Here is a 25,455-nt window from a genome sequence, read left to right on the forward strand (position 1 = left end):
CCGAATGAGGTTACAACATGAATGCGAAGTCGCCTTTTTTTCCCATGAGGCTGTATCAAAGAACCTCACTCCTAAGGAGTCTACACTTCCCTCCTCCTGGAAGCTGCACAGCCTTGTGCTACGGGAGAGCCTTTAAGGAAGAGGACATGGGTAACACCCAGACTCTCGTATAGAAGAAATTGGGCCCCGGGATAACTATAATATAAATGAATAAATAAATCATATATGCATGTATCCAATAAAGACACCCTATTACTAATTGCTCTGAAGTAAATCGGGAATACAGAGTATTATGTTTGTGAGGATAGAAACGGGATGGTTGGGTCAAGGAAGGATGTGCTTGGGTCAAGGGTAGCCTGGAGACAAGCATCTAGCCAATCAGCGACCCATACAGACGGCCAGTCAGCCAATCAGCCAGCTGGTCAAACGAGCTAGGCTTACGACCTCGAACCAGCTCGCCTTATCTGGCTAGACACCGGAGCCTTGGTTCAGTCAGCCAGCCTAGGCGCACATCCGTCCACCCGAATCGATCAGTTAGCCAAAAGATGAGGTGGCGAGACAGACTACCACGCCAGCCACCAACACGGCCAAGCCACACCACCAGTCCGCCGGCAGGAGCTACGAGGGAGGGTGTACACACAGAGCCATTTAAGTCGTGTGTGTGTGTGTGTGTGTGTGTGTGTGTGTGTGTGTGTGGAGTTCCCTACATGAGGAGGAGGAGGAGGAGGAGGAGGAGGAGGAAACGCTGCATGACGTTAGAGGATGAGGAAGAAGCAGGAGGAGGAGGAGGAAGAGAGTGGACACGGGTTGTAGGAAGATGATGATGATGGAGAGAGAGAGAGAGAGAGAGAGAGAGAGAGAGAGAGAGAGAGAGAGAGAGAGAGAGAGAGAGAGAGGTTGGAGTGGGGGTGAAATTAGACTCCCCCGAGATGCAGGTGGGATACAGAGGATCCCGTCGGTCGACCAGCGAGTCTTGTACTGGGAGGGAGGAAGTGGCAGTGGTGGTGGTAATGGTGGCAATGGTGGTGGTGGCGGCAGTGGTAGCAGTGGTGGTAATGGTGGCAATGGTGGTGGTAATGGTAGCAGTGGTGGTAGTAATGGTGACAGTCGTGGATGGTGGTGGTAGGAATCTTGAATAGAATATGATAAAAGAAAAAGATGAAGCACGACACGAGATATAAGCCAAAAAAAAAAAAAAGAAAAAAATGAATAATTCGAGATAAAAGAAAAAGAGACGAAATTCATTAAGCATGAGACGAAAATAGAAGAGAAAAAGAACGAAAGAAGAAGATGAGGAGGAGGAGGAAGAAAGATTAAAAAATAGAGAAAAGCTAGAAAAAGAAAAGATAAAGAGAGGAAGAAAAAAACAGCAAGAAGAGGCGGTCAGACAACAAGGAAACAAAGGAAACTAAGGAAAACAAACAAAAACAAAGAATAAAAAACACTCACACAGGCACAGCACAGACCAAACCCTTAGCTTTATAACAATCAAAACACTTCCATCTCGCAACAGACCCCCAGTACCTAGACAAAAAAAAAAAAAATTACATACAATCAGTCAGAAAACAGAGACAAACATACAAACAGTCAGTCAGGGGGTAATGGCAAACAAACACAGACGAGCGATGAGTCAAGGGGAAGAGGCAAACAAACACAGACTGGTGATGAGTCAAGGGGAAGAGGCAAACAAACGCAGACGAGAGATGAGTCAAGGGGAAGAGGCAAACAAACGCAGACGAGCGATGAGGCAAACAAACGCAGACGAGCGATGAGGCAAGGGGAAGAGGCAAACAAACACAGACTAGCGATGAGTCAAGGGGAAGAGGCAAACAAACACAGACGAGCGATGAGTCAAGGGGAAGAGGCAAACAAACACAGACGAGCAATGAGTCAAGGGGAAGAGGCAAACAAACAGACTAGCGATGAGTCAAGGGGAAGAGGCAAACAGAGAAAAGTAATTAGTCAGGTGGTGGAGGCAAACACAGGATATTAATCAGTCAAAATTGTCGAGGCAAACACGACCAAGCAATCGGTAGGAAGGCGGAGGCAAGCAAGCAAAGACAAGCAATGGGTCAGAAGGTACAAGCAAACAAATACAGAACAAGTAATCAGTTAGAAGCCAGAGGTAAAGAAACAGTGGGTAGTAAACAGTCTGTGGGTAGAGCCAAAAAAAAAAAAAAACAGCTAGGCAACTGGCCAAAGGAAAAAGGCAAACAAACACAGACAAACAATTAGTCAGGGGGTAGAGGCAATCACAGCCAAAAAATCCGTCACGGGCTGGCTGCAAACAAACACAGACTAGCCATCCGTCACAGGCCGGAGGCAAACAAACACAACCAAGGAATATGTCACAGACCGGAGGCAAACAAACAACCAAGGAATACGTCACAGACCGGAGGCAAACAAACACAACCAAGGAACACGTCACAGGCCGGAGGCAAACAAACACAACCAAGGAACACGTCACAGGCCGGAGGCAAACAAACACAGCCAACCAACAAACACGAGACTGTGGTAAACAAAGACAATCCATCACGGGTCGGTGGCAAAAAAGAAAACAAAAAAACCCCCACCCACAGACAAGCAATACGTCGGGTGGGATACAGGCAAACAAACCAAGTAAGTAACTTAACAGAAAGTGAAACGCACACTAGCCAAAACAAGCCTCGGCTTACTTTATACGCTCCACTGTTGCCAACCTGCGGGACTGGAACTAGTCTTGCCTTCCCTTACTTAATAAGCAACCTAATCTAAAAAAAAAAAAAGAATAATAATTTGTGCATTACTACAGAATGTGTGGATGAACATCGAGTCTTGCGAGATGGAAAAGGATTAATTAACAACGTTAAGCTAAGAGTTGATCACATGAACTAACCAGGCGGTAAAATGGACTAAGAGTTAAACACGTCTTAGCGGGCGGACGTTGGCATCACTGATACAGACCAGTCTAACGGGCCGCGCGGTTCTGGGGATCCCGACCCGCTCCGGATATTGTCAATACCCACCCGAACCCTCGCTGATAGAAGCCGTTCGTGCTGCTTTTCGTGCACCCTAACCTCTCCTTTACTCCTCCTTCTAACACTGTGGTATATGGGAGGAAATGGGAGACACTGGTCGGGGGTAAAGGTATGGGTATAGTAAGCGGGGTTGCTCCGGCCAGACCGTCGTCTCGAAGCTGCTGGAGCAAGAGTGGGTTAGGAGGGCCTCAGAATCGTGTCTGCTGTAGCACGCTGCCATTATGCTTCGGTCACACACACACACACACGGTCTTACATCAACTGTGTACATTTTGGGGGATTCGCATAAAGGGGTTTAAGAATTCCTATGGATGCCCCTTAATTTCAAAGGGGGTGTAAAAAGAATGGAGACATACATGAAAGAAATCGAGAAGAAAAGTGGAAGTTGTGTATTTATTATCATGTTTATGAACATGGATACGACCCGCCCACTAACCTCTCGATCAACAGAATCTCTCATTACGTCAAAGTGGTGAGGTTGTTTTGGGATAACCCTCATTCAAGATGAGTTCTAGCTTGGCTGGCTGGTCTAAGAGGCTTCCTAACCCCAGGGGCTAGAAGCTGGCTGGCTACTGGCCAGTTAGATGAGAAAGGCGGGCCTCTCTACTAGAATAATAAGCCGTGGATTCTGGGTTAACGGACTCGGAGGCGGGTGTGTGTGTGTGTGTGTGTGTGTGTGTGTGTGTGTGTGTGTGTCACTAGACTCGACCCAACAGGCGTGAGGGAAGACACACACACACACAGAACACACACACACACACTGGAGGTGGTTACCACTGGCGCTGTAGACACCATCTACAACCTCCCCTTTAAAGACCCGACGAAAGAGAGAGAGAGAGAGAGAGAGAGAGAGAGAGAGAGAGAGAGAGAGAGAGAGAGAGAGAGAGAGAGAGAGAGAGAGAGAGAGAGAGAGAGAGATCCTGTAAGAAAGTGGCGGACGGATCCTCTAAACCACTACAGGATCACAACCCTGCGGCTCTCTGGCCGGATCACTGGCACAAAACTGCAAGGGGAGGGTCGCCTGGCCAACTGGATTATTCAACTGGAGCTTAGCGAGGCGAAGGCGGCGGCTGCTGCTGCCGTAGGAGACGACGGAGGCGGAGGCGGAGGAGGTGGTGGAGGTGCTGCAACTCGCGCGGGATCGATTTCGCGGCGGCAGCGGTGAATTTCATGCGGTCGGGTGTTTTCACTGCAGGAACAGACATGGAGCTGAAGGTGATGGGGTACACGGTGTGTGATGGAGGGAGGGATGGAGTGATGGAACGGAGGGTATTGGGAGGACTACAGCCTGTGATGGAGGAAGGATGGCGTGATGGAACAGAATGGTGGTGACATCTGTAGTGTGGGATGGTGTGGGAGGATGGAGAGGTACAGCGGAGGGGAGTCGACGTCTACACTGTGTGATGAATGGAAGGGTGGAGTTAGTGGAACAGGGTGGTGACGCCTACAGTGTGTGTGTGTGTGTGTGTGTGTGTGTGTGTGTGTGTGTGTGTGTGTCATGGAGGCGGTGGGGGAAATGTCGTGGCTGCAGTGGCCGACAGACGGAGTGGAAACTTGATACCTTAAGCACGATGGTTCGATCCTCAAGCACGGCTGCGCGACCCAATAGGTGTGTTGGCCTGCCCTTTGAGCCTGACCCTTCAAGACCAGATAATAAAAGGGCCACGCTATTATATCAATGGGTCGTCCGGTCGTACTCAAGGGTCCTGCTGTCGCCATCAAGTGTCGAACACCCTTACTCATGGGGGAGGGCGGGTGTGTCATCAACTGCATTATACCTAATCTGCAAGACTGCCAACCAAGACACCTGGAAGTCCAGAGAGAGAGAGAGAGAGAGAGAGAGAGAGAGAGAGAGAGAGAGAGAGAGAGAGAGAGAGAGAGAGAGAGAGAGAGAGAGAGCACCTGGAAAGTGTGACGATCCGAGAAAAATGTATTGTGTTCCGTTACCAACGGTCGTATTGTGTATGATGATTACGTGTGATGTTAATGAGGCCACAGAGATTACGTCGGATGATCAAAACGTGCGTCGCTAATGCTCTAGGCTTGAACGAGACTCGCTCGCTATCAGACTCCGGCAATGGGATGTGATACTGCATTGGATGGTTGCACCACCACAGGAAATTGACTAGAATAGAGTGGGTTGTGTCAGACATGAGCATCAAACATGTCAGTCATTCTAAGAGGAAGGACGGCTGTGGGTGGGGGGTTGTCTTGTGTCAGACATGAGCATATGAGTTATGTGACTTCACAATGTATACATTCATGCATGTGTGTGTGTGTGTGTCACATATTTCCAAACACAGTCAGGAAAGAACAGAAGAAAAAAGTTGATCTTTCTGCTCATTCAGACTTAGAAAATAACAGCCATTGAGAAAATGCTTATCGCCCAAAGAGGAAACTTAAAAGTAAGCACTGCATTTGAACCGACGCGACCCCAACGAATGTGAACACACCCGAGACTGTACAAAGAGGGAGTTGAGGTGGCATGACAGACCTGGCAGAGGCTGTCATCAGCTGCCACAGACACCCCCTGCAGACCAGCATCGACCAAGGCAGCTTATCTGTTAAACATGCACCAACAACTATGCCCTTAGAACGCTACATCTACATCTACATTAAGCTTACAGCTGGCCTCCTGTGTTTCCAAGACCCTACGAACCTTGTAGACTAAACACACATCAATACTCTATCAAAAACCACTACATGCTTGGGTTATCACGTTTCTTACCAATGCGCAAAACCCTCTGAACTTCATAGCCTTTGCAGAGACGTTCTTTCACCTCCCCACAGACAAAAAAAAAACTCAAAAAACAAACAAGAACTAATCTTGACCTTATGACAAACTTAAGCTGCATATGAAACACATCCAGCAACAACTTTATGTCTCAACTGTCTGTGCATGAAAAGCAACAATGACGAGACATTTAAAGGAAAAAAAAAAATGTTTACAAAAGGATCGTTTCATCATGACAACACTTGAACTATCCTACTCGCCATTACGGTATAATTTCCATCTGGGAATTGAAAACTTGTACGAGGGGAATGAAAAGCATCGGCATTCGCCTGCCTCCGTCTATCATTGTGGAACTAATGACAATAAAGCAAAACATTTGGGTCAGCATATAATGCTCATTGTATACATCATCGTGGGAAGGTCAAACCATGACTCAGATTACACACACACACACACACACACACACACCACGGGCCTCCATGGGGAACTGGTAAGCGTTGCTTTCTATGAGTCAGTCCGGGGCCGCCTGGGATCGGACCAGCATGAGTTCGAATCCTGGGCGAGGCATATCTGATCACAGCTCATCCCAGCTATTCGTCCTCCCATTTGGGGTGGGGGGGGGGGGGTCGATAAATGGGTACCCTGGTTTCGGCTCGTATGGATACGTAAATACACAAAGGGGTAAAGCCATGGGGCGTGTATAGAAGGTTAGAGAGACGAAGCAATACCAGTAGAAGACTCTCTCTCTCCCCGTAACACAGAAATAGTAATCATATACCAGCTACCTACACACGTACCCGGCCCTCCTTCTCTTCCACACCTTCAGAAAAAAGGAAAAAAGTAAATGAGAAAAACTTGGACTTAAATGTCAGGACTTAGCCTCACATTCATGTACGTATATACGTGACCAGCCGCACACACACGCACACACACACACACACACACACACATTCATCTACATAACTATTCCTATGCAAAGATACACACACGTTTGAATATTCATACATACATACATACATACATACATACATACATACATGCATATACACATTCATACACACAGACAGCCACACGTGAACACATTCATTCACACAAACAACCAGACATAGTGGCTTATACACACAAGACAGCTAAGGCATATACATACATCCATACACACACACGTCAACCAGGTGTATAACCATTCATACACACACAGGCACGCACATATAACATTCATACACACCGACAGTCGTGGATAACAACACCTTGCATCATGCAGCGACCTGGAAGAAGACACCCTAGGCCTAAACATGTCGGCAGTGTAGGGTGGCCCTGAGCTGGTCGATACACGGGAGAGAAATCTGGCTGGCGCTGCTACTCAAGGAGGGCAACAGGAGCCCCTTCACCTGGGGCCCAATGTATAGGGGGGTATTGATGGTGGCTCACTGCCCACCTCCTTGCGTTCTCTGGCCTCTCTGGTGAAGGAGGGGATGAGTGACATTTGAGTACTGATGGTCGTCGTGGGTACTGGTGAGTACCATGAATATTACTCAATGTTTCATGGGTTCTAAAGTGTCTCATGAGTGCTCCTCAGTTTCATGGGTTCTGCTCTGTGTCATGAGTACTCTTGAGTTTCATGAGTACTGCTCTATGTCATGAGTGCTCCTCAGTTTCATGGGTATAACTCAGTTTCATGAGTACGACTCAGTTTCATGAGTACTGCTCTATGTCATGAGTACCCCTCAGTTTCATGAGGACTGCTCTATGTCATGAGTACTCCTCAGTTTCATGAGTACTCCTCAGTTTCATGGGTACTCCCCGTGCACTACCTATACCCGGGTTTCCAAAATGACCACGTCGGCACCGTGATGAACCACAGCCTCTCGCACCAGCAAGCAGCCTCGGCGTGACTGAAGAGGCGTTCGTGCCGGCGTTACCGTCGACGCGAATCACGTCAGCGAGCTACCGAAGCCGTTTAAACGTTTCTGTGAAGAACGTTCCTCAAGTCAAAGCTGTAAGAGGCCAGTCATTGGTACCTCTCGCCGCCTAGCCTCGCCCTCCCTACTCCCTTCCAGCAAACTGCAGTGTTGGGGGGATGTGAGATAAGCACCTCACGTCTTGCATGAATTACGTAAATGGTTACGAAGGTGCGGCGGTGGAGGAGAAGAGAGTCGAAACCTGCGTAGACGGACGGTCCGTCAACACTGCGAGCTACCTTACAGTGCTGCTGGTGATAGGTGTACACACACACACACACAAACACACACACACACACACACATACGTACATGCGTCCATTCTTTCACGTAAATACACCAACATAAACAATATACACGCCCACACGTTCTAACATACACACAATTACAAGCTTACACTCATCTATCTATCTATCTATCTATCTATCTATCTATCTATCTATCTATATATATATATATATATATATATATATATATATATATATATATATATATGAGAGAGGGAGAGAGAGAGAGAGAGAGAGAGAGAGAGAGAGAGAGAGAGAGAGAGAGAGAGAGAGAGAGAGAGAGAGAGAGAGAGAGAGAGAGAGGCTCCCTATTTTGAGCAGAAGCCACAGGGAGGTCTCGCCAAGAAAGTGAGAGTGGAAAGCCTATAATAATAGGCAGGTCCCGGTGGGCAGGCGGAGGCCTATCTCGGCTCCCCTCCCCACCACCCACCACCTCCTGGGGGCTAGGGCCACCCTACACACACACACGCACACACACACACACACACACACACACACACACACACACACACACACACCAGCCTAAGCTGTGTGTGTGTGTGTGAGAGTCGAAATCTGATAAAGATAAGGGTGTGTGAAGGGGAAAAATGGTTAAGTGCTTTTCTGTTGTGTAGATACGGAAGGGGTGATGATAAGTGGTTCGACAGGGAGGATGGCCAGTGTGTGGCGTGTGTGTGTGTGTGTGGAGTGAGGTGTGGAGTGATTGTGTATGTAGGCAGGTGTGTGGAGGGGCAGGTGTGAAATGGGGAGTGTATGAGGTGGAGGAGGTGTGGGTTGGAGTGTGTATTGGGCGGAGTAAGTGTAGTGTGGACAATATACAGAGCGGAACAGGTGTGGTGTGGATAATACACAGGGTGGAGCAGAGATAGATAGATAGATAGATAGATAGATAGATAGAGAGAGAGAGAGAGAGAGAGAGAGAGAGAGAGAGAGAGAGAGAGAGAGAGAGAGAGAGAGAGAGAGAGAGAGAGAGAGAACTGGTCGATGCACAAATATATGAGACAGAAGTTGCCTTATGAACAACCAGTACACTCCGTCTTCTGAATTTTGGTTAGTTCATATGTACGTATAATATATATATATATATATATATATATATATATATATATATATATATATATATATATATATATATATATATATGCGGACTGTACGTACCAGGAGGCTACCGAATCACGGAGGAAGGAGTGATTCTGATTCGAGGCCGCGCGCGGGATTCTGTGACGAGGTTACCGCGAAATCTGTTCCGAGGTGAACCATAAGGTGCCATACTCGGCGCCCTCCACTGTCGCGCGCACGGGCGTTCGTTCTGATGAAACTACACACGAACTTGACCTTTATCCTCGGACTGGGGTAGAGGAAACCGAGCCAGGGTTCCTTGATTCGGTCTTGAGAGTGAGATTGGTCGCGACGGGGGTGACTGGTAGACGACCAATCCATGCTACCAGCACATCTGTTGCTGCTATGACTTCGGAGTTCTTTTTTTCCTTCTTTCCGTTTCAAATGATTAATTCACGATCCGTTTAGCCCTTATTATGTAAAATGATATTATTCAATGACCGATTCATCAGTTACCATGATAAAGGAGTAATAATTAATCATTATTCATTTACGGTTCATTTAGGCGAGGTAATGTGTCCGTTCGTGATCACATGCGTCTCTGCGATGTATATGCTGACACCAGATGATGACAGAAACAGCTCCTCCCCTGCTGAGGCAGGTGCCACACGACACACACACACACACACACACACACACACACACACACACACACACACAGCTCCTCCCCTGCTGAGGCAGGTGCCACACGACACACACACACATACACACACACACACACACACACACACACACACACACACACACACACAGCTCCTCCCCTGTAGGGGTAAGTGTCACATGACACACATACACACACACACAGCTCCCTCGCTGTAAAGGCTGGTGCCACATGACACCAACCCATCCATGCACACACACACACACACACACACACACACACACACACACACACACACACACACACAGCGTCCTCCCTGTACAGCCAGGTGTTACATGACACTCACACACACACACACACACACACACACACACACACACACACACACACACACACAGCTACCTCCCCTGCAGAGACAAACCGCTCAAGGGGGAAGAAAAAATACATAAGAATCATGAAAGCGAGGTCACGCGTGTCAGAGAGTGAAAGCGTCGGACTGGGGAGTCGACAGCGTGTCTCCCGCGCGGGTTGGGTGACGGTAGGGAAGATAAATGAATAAAACTGAGACTGACGCGATGCTCCGGACGGATGGGACTCATGTAGAATCCAAGACTATATCGCTGGGAGGCAGTAGGAGCACCGTGTATCTACTAGCCACGTCTCTTCCTTGTATATGAAGTGATTTATATTTCTTTCCTGTACCTCCCCTGATGATGTGATTATGACAAGAAAGTGCACTTGGGAACTTAACGTGAACTTAATGTCTTTCATTTCCCTATGGACTCATAAGAATATACCTATATATATATATCTATCTAATCTAATCTCTCTCTCTCTCTATCTCTCTCTTCTCTCTCTCTCTCTCTCTCTCTATCTATCTATCTATCTATCTATATATATATATATATATATATATATATATATATATATATATATATATATATAATGATCATCACTGAGGGTTATATCCATGCATTGGTGACAACCATCAAGACTTATATAGTGCTTATCGAACAACATCGTGTTATATCCTACCATGGTGAACTTCACAAGTTATCTTCGCATGGTGAACAACATCAAGAGTTATCATCCATCTATGGTGAACATCCAGATCTACGCATAATGAACAACATCAGGAATTTTTAGCCATCAATGGTGAAAACATCAAGAGTTACATCATCCATGCACAGCGAACAACTTCGTAAACATATTCATGAACGGAGAACAACGTCGAGAGTTGCTCGGTGAAGAAGAACATCAAAAGCAGATCCATATATGTGCGTGTGTGAACACAGTCAGCAGTCATGTCCACGCATGATGTACATCATCAAAGATACTATCAGTCTCACACAACTGCCACGGAGGGAGGCGGGTGCCTGACCCCTCCTTCTGACACACATAAATTCAATTGGCCCAAAACTCAGCGCACAATACAATGACACCTCACGTCTTCTAGCGCCCCCCCCTCCCACCAAAGACCACGCTCCCATGATGCCTCCCCCACCCCTCTCCCCCCAGGTGTATAAGGGAAGGCAGGCTGGGGGTAAAACGGACAATGCCCTCCCGCCCAATCCAGCGCTCGTCTAGACAAGGTGCAGAACCCATACCTGAAAGTGAAGACAGCGGCACAGACAGGGGGAGGTCAAGATGTACCTCCCTCAGTCTGGCAGGCCCCTGCAGCTGGGCAGGCCCTCCCCTCACCCTACCCTACCTCCCCGTCTCTCTCTCTCTCTCTCTCTCTCTCTCTCTCTCTCTCTCTCTCTCTCCCTCTCTCACACACAGAACCAACTCGCCAATTTTCACTTTCTTCCGCGCGGGATCCTTCGACAAATGACCCGGCTATTAATATTTGAAAGCGATCTTAAAGAGGGGGCAACTGAGCGGGAAGACCGACTTAGATGTATGGCGAAATGCAAATGAAATGCTACTCCCAGCTTTTCTCTCCTGGGGGATGTTTAGAGAGACTGGGGAGAGTAGTAGTTCCGGCGGACGAAACCTGGCCTCACCACCTCCCCAGCGCAACTGTCTCCCAGTCGCCCGTTCTGGGAGGAAATGTACGTCGGATTTCTGAATGAACATGACGACCCCCCCCCCTCTAGAAACGCCCAGGGAAATGACGATAAGTACTAAACTAATGAGACCTTCAGTGTTTGCAAGGGTGTCGTTCTTTCCCCATAACCTGATGGAATATCCGACGAAGCCTGGCAACTTCGCCGAGCGTGAGATGCATACGCAATTGCTTTTGTGGTGTCGACGGCCGACCCACTACACCCCATCTCATTTACGCCCAGCCAACTCCCCTTCTCTACTAACCCTCTCTGGCGAGCCACTAACTCGACCCACACGCTTTACCTTTTTATTCCGGCGCGCACACAGATGCTCCATCCCTGCAGCCAACACTGGGATAATGAAGTCTGCCAGGCCAGCTGGACACTCGGGCTACCCGGCAACTGTGTCTACGATATGTAACGGAGAGGGAGGGACTCCTCCTTCGCCTCGCCAGGCGGAGCTGGTGTTCCGCACTTCCAGGATATCCTCAGCATCACCGCCTCGCCAGCTGATCCGCACTACACTCTAGGATGGAGCCGTCACGAAGGGCGTGAGGATACTGAAGGAGGGGGTGATGATAACACCAGTGGTTTGTACGATAATGTAACGAAAGAGACTGACAAGTGGACATCAGTGGAAGGCGGACATGGGACCAACGGAACTGCAGGCGAGATAACGGACGTTCACGGGGGAATCTGGGGTAAAAAAAAAAAATCCCTTACCCCTGGAGATGTTTCAGTGGAAATCCTGACAAGTGTTGAACACACTGTTACAGTGGGAGTCTATGATGCAACTGTAACCTTCACGGGGAAAGACATAGTAAGAGAAAGTTAGAGCAAAAAAAAAAAAAAGAGAGAAAGAGAGGAAAAAAAAGAGAAGTCTAGATTTAAGAGAGCAAAGAGTGAAAGTGATTAAGAAAACGACGATAAGATACAGAAAACGTTTCTGCTGCAGTGGTTGGTTGGCCGATCACTGAGCTGGAGGGAGGGAGGGGAGGTGCTGTTGTTAGACAAGGCACCCCAGGAGATTCGTCATTTCCGCAAAGACGAGAGCCAGGAGGAGCCGACTAGGGTTCTCTCAGCAGTGAAAGTCACCTTATAATTAAACAGACCAGGGAGGAGGTGGGAGAGGAGAGTGGGGAGGTCTTTTACACGCCCGGCCTCTGTGTGTGTGTGTGCTTTTTCTTTTCTTTTTGGTAACGTTGATGTGGGGGGGGTGTTGATTTACCTAGTCTCCGAGTTCTCTCAAACATTGAAGTTCCCTTTAAAGGTCAAAATCGTGTGGTAATACCTAATGAGGAACGGCTAATGAGGAGGTCAAGATTCGGGATCTTATTTTGGGCGAATTCACAACTTCGTGGGGGAAGGCGGGTGGGACGAAGTCATCAGGCCATGATCGGAGGAGATGGTGAGGTGGCCACCTGGTGATGTTCACAGCTGGTGGGGCGGGTGAGTGACTAAATGCCGTGGGGGGAGAGGGGTCGACTACCTGGTGATGGGGGTGGGATGGGTGACTACCTGGTGATGGGTGGGATGGGTGACTACCTGGTGATGGGTGGGATGGGTGACTACCTGGTGATGGAGGGAGGGGTGACTACCTGGTGATGGAGGGAGGGGTGGGTGACTACCTGGTGATGGGGGTGAGGTGGGTGACTACCTGGTGATGGAGAGAGGGGTGGGTGACTACCTGGTGATGGGTGGGATGGGTGACTACCTGGTGATGGGGGTGAGGTGGGTGACTACCTGGTGATGGGGGTGAGGTGGGTGACTACCTGGTGATGGGGGTGAGGTGGGTGACTACCTGGTGATGGAGGGAGGGGTGGGTGACTACCTGGTGATGGGTGGGATGGGTGACTACCTGGTGATGGGGGTGAGGTGGGTGACTACCTGGTGATGGAGGGGTGGGTGACTACCTGGTGATGGGGTGGGATGGGTGACTACCTGGTGATGGGGGTGAGGTGGGTGACTACCTGGTGATGGGTGGGATGGGTGACTACCTGGTGATGGGGGTGAGGTGGGTGACTACCTGGTGATGGGGGTGAGGTGGGTGACTACCTGGTGATGGGGGTGAGGTGGGTGACTACCTGGTGATGGGGGTGGGATGGGTGACTACCTGGTGATGGGGGTGGGATGGGTGACTACCTGGTGATGGGGGTGGGATGGGTGACTACCTGGTGATGGGGGTGGGATGGGTGACTACCTGGTGATGGGAGGACCTACTGAGGTAGAGACTTGGTGATGGAAGCAACAGCTGTGTTGACTTTGCCTGGTGAGGTGACCGACCTGGTGATGAGAACACCTGGTGAATCAGAGACCTAATGATAGGAGAATACGATGAGAGACAAATTAGCTGATGAAAGATGGGGAGAATGGTGCACGGATTTGCAACCACGTAGCTCGGAAGAAACACGTAGTGTTAGACGTCTTGGTAGAGAAACCACGTGGTTGAGAGGAAACACGTGGTTCACGTGGCGAGGACACTGTGGGTTGGATGGCACGTGGTGACATTAGGGGACGTGAGCTGGGGAACTCGTGTGGAAGTCTAACAAACAGCTACCACCTTGGTAGATGAATCCTCATCTACCCCGATCTTATATATGCTAATTACATCCTTCATTACTGAAGATATTGGGGCCCCTTTGAGTAATGTCAAGAACGCTTGAATATTGTATTGTTCAGTAGTTCTTTATTTAATGACTCTTTTTTTTTTTTACTAATTACCATGGTTAAGGAATGCGTCACTGAAGAGGTCGACACTTATCATAAGTATGTCATTGATGAGGGCATCACTTATTATAAGTATATGCCACTGATGAGGGTAACACTTGTCATAGCCAGTGTGTGCCACTGATGAGGATAACACTTATCATTACTATGCCACTGACGAGGACGACACTTCTTACAACCAGTGTAAGTCATCCAGCCAAGAGGCCACCAGGATGGTTTACCTCCATTAGTTGAACGTGACGACACTGCCTCGCCCCAGCGTGGGGGCACATTCACGGATGCAGCTGAGGCAGTAGGAGGAGGAGGAGGAGGAGGAGGAGGAGGAAGTGAGGTTCACCGCGTCACTGAGGGAGGAGGCACAATCACCGTGTTGGCCTCCCGCTGTGTGATAGTTGTCCACCTGAGTGGTGTGACCTGTGTGGCGGTGGCGGTGCGAGCTAAGGAGGAGGAGGAGGAGGAGGAGGAGGAGGAGGAGGAGGTGGTGGTGGTAGTGGTAGTAGAAGAGGAGTAATACCAGCGTGACATGAGGGCTGTGGTGTGACCTAGTGCAAATGGTTGGGCCTGCTGCTGGTGGTGTGGTGTGATGTGGTGTGGTGTGTCCTGATGGTGGGAGTCGTGACCTGGTTGTGGTAGTGGTGTGACCTAGTGGTGGTGGTGGCGGCGGTAGTGGCGTATCCTGGTAGTGGGTCGCTTAGCTACGTTTTCCTAAGTCTTTCCTCCAAGACGCAGGAGGTCGTGGGGGGTGTAAGGTCACAAGAAGGGAGGAGCGACGGGGCTCAACGATGCATGTCTTCTGGCACATACTTCACACTGCCAACCTTTTCTACATCTGGCCACACTATCAGGAGAATCATGGTGGACAATGGACAATGCTTGTTGAGGGGGTCAGCATCTCTCTCTCTCTCTCTCTCTCTCTCTCTCTCTCTCTCTCTCTCTCTCTCTCTCCTCTCTCTCTTTTGCATATACATTCACGACATCATGATAAGGCTTCAGGTTAAAAAAGAAGACCTGAACAGATTAATTTTGCGCGTGTTAATGACAGGAACAGTGCGAGGATGACTGAGAGAGAGAGAGAGAGAGAGAGAGAGAGAGAGAGAGAGAGAGAGAGAGAGAGAGAGAGAGAGAGAGAGAGAGAGAGGGGGGGGGTGTAGGGAATTAAATGCTTTTAAGGACGCATGTTAAATGGATTCACACAATTGTCGCTTTGAAGAACTTGCCAACACCACCAGACCCAATGTCGGGGATCCTGTTCATTTCCTGGGCGTCAGAAGCAGCGGTGAAGTCAAGATCCTGGGCGTCAGAAACAGCAGTGAAGTCACACAGTTCCCGGACCTTACAATAGGCGGTGAAGTCTCGCAATCAAGCGAGTCATACGAAAAAAAAAACCCGCAAAAGTGAAAACAAGGAAATAATAGAATCCATTAAAAAAAAAAGATACGAAATGCATTCACAGGACACGAATGTCCGCGCCATTTGCCTCCAGAGAGAGAACACAAAAGCCGAAGCCAACCTCACAAAGGGCTTAGTGGACGCGCATGCGCACACACAGGTACCTTGATACACCCTGAATGCTGCAGAGCTTTCAAGGTCTCTCTCTTGGTCACCCCAGGGAAAAAATGGCTTATCAAAAAAGAACTACGGGGACTAAACCAACAGGATTATTCATGCTTTTAAAACAAACTTTGGATACATATTTGGTATGCTTTACGAACCTGACGGAGCCAGGACTTCCGTGGCTGTCAAGTACCACTCTCTTGGCCCATGCTCTCATTTCTACTCTGCCTCACGCAACGCCCGGTCAGGTTAAGCAAACACTTGGCGATCAGAGGATGACATGATGAAAGGTGAGGGTGTGGCTATGCCAGCACCCTAGCTAGCCTCATGGCGAGGGAGGGCAGAGGCGCCAGCTAATCTTCACCCGAGCACCCTACCTCACGATGGCCCTTACCCTAGTACCCTAGCTAGCCTCATGGTGAGGGAGGGCAGAGGCGCCAGCTAATCATCACCCGAGCACCCTACCCGTGCTGGCCCTAACCCTAGCACCCTACCCATGCTGAAGTCACACCTAGCCACCTACCTCATGCTGGTAGAGCACACAGACCACACCTGGTTTTCACCCTAACGAACGACGCGTACCAGATGGTCCTTACCCTACCCACGCAAGCGAGGAACACGTACACGTACCTCACCCTACTCACGCCAGTGAGGGGAAGAGACCTTAGACCACCCTCACCCTACCATCTTATCCACCCGTGTCAAGACATGACACCAGACGGCACGCACCCGCCCGACATCTAGCCTCGTTGCTAACCACCTCGGTGCCAAGCGACCCCGAACTTAAGTCCCCGCTGTATGAAAGTGACCTCTCGTTTTCTTTCAAAGCTTACGGGGACAAAACTTTCCTCGCGGCGTGTTTTCGTCGGCAATTGCGTCCCCCTTTGCACGTTTTCCATCACGTAGAAAACTACGGTTACAAATGGATTAAGGGAAAGAGGATATGTACGTTTATCTGGTGATAACAGAACGAGCATTCAGTCAGCAAAATCTGTCTGAATTTCAGGGTTGACGGTGAGCTGAGCTTAAAGATCAACTTCTTTTAAACTTGTTAGGTAAGCTTGAATACAGGAAGACAAGCGGCAGATTTCGCCTGTGGCAACCTGGGGTATGAAAAACAATCTCTCTCTCTCTCTCTCTCTCTCTCTCTCCCTCTACGGTGTGCGCTACGCGCCAGCCCCTCCTAGTGTAGCCCGGTATGGAAAAAAAAAAAATAACACGTCATTAGGAACATAAATGAATAAATAAATCGATAAATAACAGTTAAGTATAGGCAGCAATTCGGTTGAAACTTAACATTTGATAAAGAAAGGCTTGAAGAAAATGGGCTACATACACAGTGGGTGTTATGTGGTCACACAATCATCCTTAACACCCGAGGGTGTTTATATATATATATATATATATATATATATATATATATATATATATATATATATATATATATATATATATTTTGCTTTGTCGTTGTCTCCCGCGTTTGCGAGGTAGCGCAAGGAAACAGACGAAAGAAGGGCTTAACCCACCCACATACACATGTACATACATACACATCCACACACGCAAATATACATACCTATACATCTCAACGTATACATATATATATATACACACACAGACATATACATATATATACACATAGTCTGCCTTTATTCATTCCCATCGCTACCCCGCCACACATGAAATAACAATAACAATACATATATATATATATATATATATATATATATATATATATATATATATATATATATATATATATATATGATGATGAAGGCACCTTGACTCAGGAAGGGCCCCAACCATAGTAGGTGTTGAAGACATTTTTTCTTCTCTTGATTATAACCTGACCTTGACGGCCTTTATGACCCTGACATATGATAGCTCTTAAGCCCAAATTACCAACTCGAAAAAGATTTCGTATCTTACACTAGACAAGAGACCATCAAGTCCCACACACACACACACGACTACTGCTGGAAATGTGACCCCGAGAATACACACCTGACCTGTGCCAATAATGGCACCCCGGGAACACACACTCGGCTTGAAGAGACCTTGTTTTAGGTGTGGGCATTGTGAATCTTTACACACACACACACACACGACACAAGGTACCTGACATATGCCTGTGTGCCTGTGTGTGTGTGTGTGTGTGTGTGTGTGTGTGTGTGTGTGTGTGTGTGTGTGTGTGTTTACATGGGACTAAAGACACAGGATATATGTACAAGGTTAAGAAATGGGCCGACACGAGTGCAAAACTTTCTACCCCCTAACACACAGATAAGAATGACACACACACACACAGACACACACACACACACACAGACGAAGAAATAAAACCAGCACAGGAGAGAACGTCTACAGCCGCTGGCGTTCGCTGTGACTTAAAAGGAATCTTATGAAACGCTTCGAATAAAATGCCTAATTTGTCTCGTGTATTAACCCGATCGATTCTTTTTTTTTTTTTTTTTCATCTTCCGGACATTACGTACAACTCGCCCCCTCATCAGAAGGCATTTATAACATGTTTCTAAGTCGGACACGCTAATAACCACCCTCGCCCTGTCCCTCAGGGCAAACTGGCACACACAACTGCACGGTAACACGGGTTCGAGGTAGGGGCCCAGATCGACACACGTTACACCTGCATGGTTCAACCTCACAAGGCGTGGGAATCGAGGCCTCCCACGAGACAACCTCGAGGTGAGGTGTGGAGCAGACGGGACGAGGCATTGCTACACCCCAACGACAACCCATTGACACCACGGGTGTGGGAGGGAGGCCAAGCCACCTCATACTTTGCCAGCATCACATAGGCTGTAACGCCTGTCACAGGAGTTGCACACCTCAGTCACTTACCGTCCTACGTCCGTCGCGATAGGACCCGGGAGGAGGGCCTGTGTACACCCTTGCAGAAGGTATAGGACACGAGGCTGGCCAGGAAAATCCCTCACTCGCACGTCACCACAGACCCGTCTTTCGTGCCATCATTGTATACCACACTACTGACGAGGACCCCACTACTTCGCTGTACATTCCACACTTTCATATAAATGTCAGAGAAAATGTCTTCAAAATCAACAAGGCTCTGAAGTGAACAGGCTTACTGTGCAGTATATATATATATATATATATATATATATATATATATATATATATATATATATATATATATATATATATGAATATGTGCATGTATATAGGGGAGCAAGAATACTTCCCACGTATTCCCTGCGTGTCGTAGAAGGCGACTAAAAGGGGAGGGAGCGGGTGGCTGGAAATCCTCCCCTCTCGTTTCTTTTTTCCAAAAGAAGGAACAGAGAAGGGGGCCCGGTGAGGATATTCCCTCAAAGGCCCAGTCCTCTGTTCTCAACGCTACCTCGCTAACGCGGGAAATGGCGAATAGTACGAAAGAAAAGAAAAATATATCACCTGTTTTGAAAGAGGCGAGTTATTCCTCGATACACAAGGCTTGCCTCAACAACAGTCCCGCATGTAATACCTTTTTTCACTCCCGCGACGTATACAGGTAACAGGTTCTTTTAATGCACTATCAACTGTACCTTGCCAAGTTCCTTACAGTGAAGACTGAGTGACTGAGTTCTCTGGTTTGGGCCCTTAAACTACACCCTGCGGTCTGAAATGTGGATACACTCACACATCTGTCTTGAGTCTGCTACAGCTTCAAGCACCTGTGCTTGGCTGACCTTCAGATTCTCCTCAGCTTTGCTGATCTGGAGTGTGAGTGAACTCACTCTGAGGGAACATTAGCGGGACAATACTTTAACCGAAGTCTGTTCTTAACCTGGAACTATATGTATACCTAAGTGTACGAATGAAGGCACATAATCCACAACTTAAACACGAACTATTCCAAGCCTTTTACGGCTTGTAATCAACGAGTATCATTTCATATTCTTGTGGTCGGACGTAATTCGAGGTCTTCGCAAATGGGAATCACCACGTACGGTACTGGAGCACAAGTTAATTAAGGTTCATTATCTCTTATATCCTCAAGGAGCATCTCGCTTCTCTCAATTCTTTCGTGCTCACATATCACTGTATGAATCCCATCCGATCTTACCTTCACGATGTAGTTAACTTTTGATAACAATAATAAAAATCTGCTCACATTGAAATTAGAACTTTTGACTGAAACTTCGGTAAAAAAAAAATCTGCTCACTGAAATCAAAACTTTTGACTAAAACTTGAGTGAAATTATGCTCACACTGAAATTAAGACTTTTGACTGAAACTTCAGTAACAATTTGCTCACACTGAAATTAAAACATTTGACTAAAACTTCAGTATAAATTTTCTCACACTGAAATTAAAACATCTGACTGAAACTGAGGTTAGACTTCAGTCACGGCCAAAAAAAAAACCACTTAAGTTTTAAAGTTTTGCCTGATATTCAGGGCAGTTGCAGTGTGTGCGTAGGTGTGAGCAGCACGACTTGCTGCTCACAAGAGGAAAGCGATCCTAACTGTGACGCTATTCACTGGACCAATCAAGTTATAAGTCGTTTGAGTAGTTAGGTACCTCACGTCCCCCCCCCCTCAAACTTACTCAACATAAAATGCATTGTGATTTCTCTCTCTCTCTCTCTCTCTCTCTCTCTCTCTCTCTCTCTCTCTCTCTCTCTCTCTCCATAACTCGGGAGCCAAATAGACAGTTCTACCAGCCATGCCTCGACGTAAAAGACAAAGTCGACTTTATTGGCAGGAACCCATGAGTCGCCTGGTCTGAAGGCAAGTATATTAATGAACTGGATTTGTATATCGTTATAGACGTGGCTACGTGCGCATCGGCCATCATCCATCCTCCAAAAACCAATGCCCAGGAACGAGAGCAGGTCTACCGATCCATGAGCACTGAAGCGATCGTCTTAAGACGTATGAGGAAGATGCTAAGGAAGGAGGGGGGGAACAGATGCACGAGTGCCAGGATTCTCGAACTCAGATATCGAAATATGAAACCCGTAACTATGCCACCGAGAGCAATATCATCATCACGAAATCACGATTCTAATCAGTAACACGAAATGATAACGGAATTGAGCTTACTTCTCAACGAAGAATTTAATCTCCAATATAAAATTAGTCTTCCTGTGGTCATAATCTAATTGAAAAAGAAAGCTTAGTTCTACTAATAAAAACCAGAAAAAACCCTAATATTACAGAGAAAGCACAGTTCCAGCTGAAGAAGCCAATTTCAAGTAAATCTCAGGGCTAACAGAAAACGCTATATGGCCAAGAAATTGGGTTCTAGCAGAGAAAACTCGGTTCTAAGTGAAACTTAGTTCTAGCACAGAAAACTCGGTTCTAAGTGAAACTTGTTTCTAGCAGAGAAAACTCGGTTCTAAGTGAAACTAGTTCTAGCAAAGACAACTCGGTTCTAAGTGAAACTTGTTTCTAGCACAGAAAACTCGGTTCTAAGTGAAACTTAGTTCTAGCACAGAAAACTCAGTTCTAAGTGAAACTTGTTTCTAGCACAGAAAACTCCGTTCTAGGCGAAACTCATTTCTACCAGTGAAACTCGGTTCTAAGTGAAACTTGTTTCTAGCACAGAAAACTCGGTTCTAAGCTAGAAAACGGACAGCCAGCCAAAAGAAAACCCACACTTCTAACTAACTGGAAAACTCGCTCTTCTAAAATTCAGTTCTGAACAAACCCACTTCCCCGTGAGCCAACTCTAAACACGACACCTGACTCACGGGCTAGACAACTCGTATTCTAGACGAAAGAAACCTGAGTCAAGCAGATAAAAAACCCCTCCAAGTTCTAGCAGAGAAAACTACTCACTTCTAAGATGAAATCTAACCCGCTTGAGGCCACAGCCTGAGAAAACAGTGCTAGAATATATAGAGAAAAAACTAGATTACAGTTCTAGAATATATATAAAAGAAAACTAAGATTCCCTTTTTGAAGAAACTGTGAGACAGAGAGAGAGAGAGAGAGAGAGAGAGAGAGAGAGAGAGAGAGAGAGAGAGAGAGAGAGAGAGAGAGAGAGAGAGAGAGAGAGAGAGAGAGGCTGTGGGAAACAGAAGAGGGTCACAGTGGGAAGAGAAGCAAGGTGAGGGAGGACGGTGTGGGAGTGGGCCGAGGAGAGGGATGACTGAGCGAGACGAAGTCTCGATCGGGGATAAAGTGAAGAGAGTGAGCGGACGACGAGAACACGACACAAGCGAGAACAGATGAGAGACATCTTGAGCGAGACCAGACTAAACGAATCAGACTGAAAACAATGAATGAGGAAAGAAATGAATGAAAATGAGAGAATAGACTTGAATAAGAGAGGAGCAAGGAGGCCAGAGAAGGCTACAAGACTACGAAGAAGACTGTGAGAGAGAGAGAGAGAGAGAGAGAGAGAGAGAGAGAGAGAGAGAGAGAGAGAGAGAGAGAGAGAGAGAGAGAGAGAGAGAGAGGTGAGTGAGGAGCCGTTAACAGGTGTAGGTTAGCAGTAGCAGCGACTGGAGGCCAGCAGCAGCAGCAGGAGGATCCCTGCCATTCAACGCTTACCTCTCCCTCGCAAACACTCGTCCCAGAGGCCCAAGCCATGCTCTCCCGTACTGCTCTAACCTCCCCCAGCAACGCAGGTCATCATAACTCACCCCAACGATCATGCACGAAGACCCGTATAAACCCCCACATCCAAGCGAACACGAGGGGAGAGAGAGAGAGAGAGAGAGAGAGAGAGAGAGAGAGAGAGAGAGAGAGAGAGAGAGAGAGAGAGAGAGAGAGAGAGAGAGAATTCGGGCCCTACAAGTCTTAGCCTCAGCTCGGGTCATGGTAACGGGGCGAGATAGTGGCCGAGTAGTAGTGTAATGACGATTGTCTCGCGGAAGCGATTTGGAAATATACAACGAAAGACGCCTCGAGTACGAGTCCATACAGGGGTGCATATGAATGAGCCTTGATGCCCCTGTGGCGAGGGGGGGCTTGGTCTCTACCCACCAACGGCAGCAGGTCATCAGCGAGTGTACAGACCAAGACAGCGAGAACCAGCCCACGCGACAACCACCGTCTTTTTAAGAGGCTGTTCCCTCGAGCAACTCACCTTTCAGCCTGTCTGGTGAACCGCGAGAGGATGTCTCCTCCCTGCGACGGTATCTTTTCCTCGACATCTTGGGTGTGTGTGGCTGGGAGCTCCTCCGGGGAGGAGGAGGAGGAGGTTGCTAAGGAGGCGCCGAGCAACGCCACGAGCAACACTGTCCTTACGCGGTACATCGTCACTGGTTTCTCGCACTAACACTCCGGCAAACAGAGAATCACTGCAACGCGTACGGCACAATAGGTACAACGAATTCTTTTTTAATATTTTTTTTCCTTTCTAATAAAGCTCGCAAGCCAGAATTTTATGCTTCTATTCGTAACAATCCGTTTCAAAGTTCAGACTCTTACTTGACGTTTCAAAGTTCAGACTCTTATTTGACGTTTCAAAGTTCTGACTCTTACTTGACGTTTCAAAGTTCAGACTCTTACTTGACGTTTCAAAGTTCAGACTCTTACTTGACGTTTCAAAGTTCAGACTTTAAAAAAATAATGAAGTTTCCAAAGTTCAAACTTTACTGTAGACTCGCACACAGGTATTCCCTATCACCCACAGTCATTATAGTCACGCGAAGTCTCCGACGGACGAGAAATCTATTTTCTTTTTCTCAGACGAACATGACTGCTCCTTATTCCAAAAGACACACTCCAGAGAAGTCTCGGCTGGTGTCAGGAGTTGAGAGCAGAGTTTGGGTGGGTGTTGGCCCACACGGGCAGAGTAAGCGGTCGGCAGCGTCGCGCACAAGGAGCAGCGATGGCCAGCGGGTGTGTGTGTGTGTGTGTGTGGGGCTGCCCTGGTGCGGTGCGGGTGGTGGGCGGCGTGTGACTGGTCAGGTCTCGGTGCAGTGCCACGCTCGGCGTCCCGCTGGGGCTGCTCCACCCCCCGAGGCGGCCTTGAGCTGGCGTCACAGTGACGTCACTACTTGTGCGTGGTGCCCCTCGCGAGCGGGCGGCGACGCGGGCGGCGGTGGGCGGCGGCGGCGGCAAAACGCCGCAATAATAGTTAAGTCCACGAGGATAATTCCCTACCCAAGCGTTGAAATCACCTGAATATTTTTTTTCCGCGCGCTCTACGGGGAGGGAATTACTGATAGTGTATTAACATGAGATTTCCGGTGTTGAGGTGGGCGTGGCGGGGTGCTTGGGCGGAAGTGTGGGCGTGGGAGGCGCGCGCGTGGAGCCGCGGGCGGGCGCGGGTAACTAGTGTGGCCAGAATGGCGTCCGGAGCACGACTAACAGAGTGGCCGCCGACCTGCCGGGCCCAGACCAACACACGCCACTTTCACTGTTCCCGCCGCACACCGGCCCTCCCTCCCTCCCTCCATCTCGGACCTTCATCCTGGCCCTCCCTTCTTCCTTCCATCCTAGCCCTCAGGTCCTTCCTCTATCGTGACTATCTTTTCCTCCTTCCACCCTATCTTGGCCCCTCCCTCCCGCCAATCCAATGCTACCTCCCTCCTTTCCTGCCCTCCATCCCAGTGCCCTCTCCCTCCCTCTCTATCCTCTATCCTGGTCTTTATTCCTCCCTTCTTGTCTTCCTACCCCTTTACTTTTGTCCTCTCTTCCTAACCATCCTCCATCCAGGCTCCCTCCCTATCTATCTACACCCTCTATCCTTAACATCCTTCATCCTAATCTTAATCGTCTATCCTCTCCAGTTCCTCTGTTTTGACCACTCAATCTAGCAGTCTCTCCTCGTCAACTGTTAACTGTCCTCCATCATGAAACTCTATCCTATTCATCCATCTTGATCCTCCATCCTGGCCTAACATCCCGGTCACTTCATTTTGTTCATTCATTCATTCCTTCCATCCTTCATTCTCTCCCTCAATCCAGCTGCTCACCCTACTCCGCCGTCCTGTCCATTCAATCTCTCCCTTCATCCGACTTTCCAACTTGGCTCTCTATTTTGTCCAGTCATCCGTTCCAGCTATCCAGCAATCCGTCCTGATCCAGACACCCATCTAAGCCCTTAATCCTGATCCTCTACCTTGGCTCTTCATCCTAGTCCATCATCCTTGCCAAGGGTAATGGTATGGCTGTGGGACTGTCCTCATTTACCCCTCTTTCCATCACCTACATCCTACTCTTTACCTTTCGTCGTTTTCTCTTGCACACCTCCCAATCACACGCACTCGTTAACTGCATTACCGCTGACGCTGTGGGAACAAGATGGCGAGCTGGATATCTCAAGGTTCCAGTCGCAGGGAAATACAAAGCACGTCTTTTTCTCTTTCATTTGAATATCATTATTCTCTATAAGATCAAATATACTGCCAAGAAAACCCAGAATAGACAAGAAGGCAGAGAGAAAGACAGACATGTAAAGTAGTTATGTCCTGATACAGTAATTCTT

At 48.0% G+C, this 25,455-nt stretch overlaps 1 protein-coding gene across 3 annotated transcripts in view; it reads right to left on the reverse strand.

Moving 5' to 3' along the window:
- Positions 1-25,455, reverse strand: part of LOC139754255 (uncharacterized) — a 413,413-nt gene that overhangs the window by 238,501 nt on the left and 149,457 nt on the right. The window contains exon 1 of one of the 3 annotated variants that reach the window (XM_071671597.1): positions 23,107-24,325. The exons of the other annotated variants lie outside the window; for them this stretch is intronic. Within the exon in view, the coding sequence (XP_071527698.1) occupies positions 23,107-23,276 (170 nt within the window). The 5' untranslated portion in view covers positions 23,277-24,325. Of the gene's footprint in view, positions 1-23,106; positions 24,326-25,455 lie in introns of those variants that run through there. 3 annotated transcript variants of the gene reach the window in all.

Source organism: Panulirus ornatus, chromosome 16 (assembly GCF_036320965.1).
Source record: "Panulirus ornatus isolate Po-2019 chromosome 16, ASM3632096v1, whole genome shotgun sequence".
Lineage (NCBI taxonomy): Eukaryota > Metazoa > Arthropoda > Malacostraca > Decapoda > Palinuridae > Panulirus > Panulirus ornatus.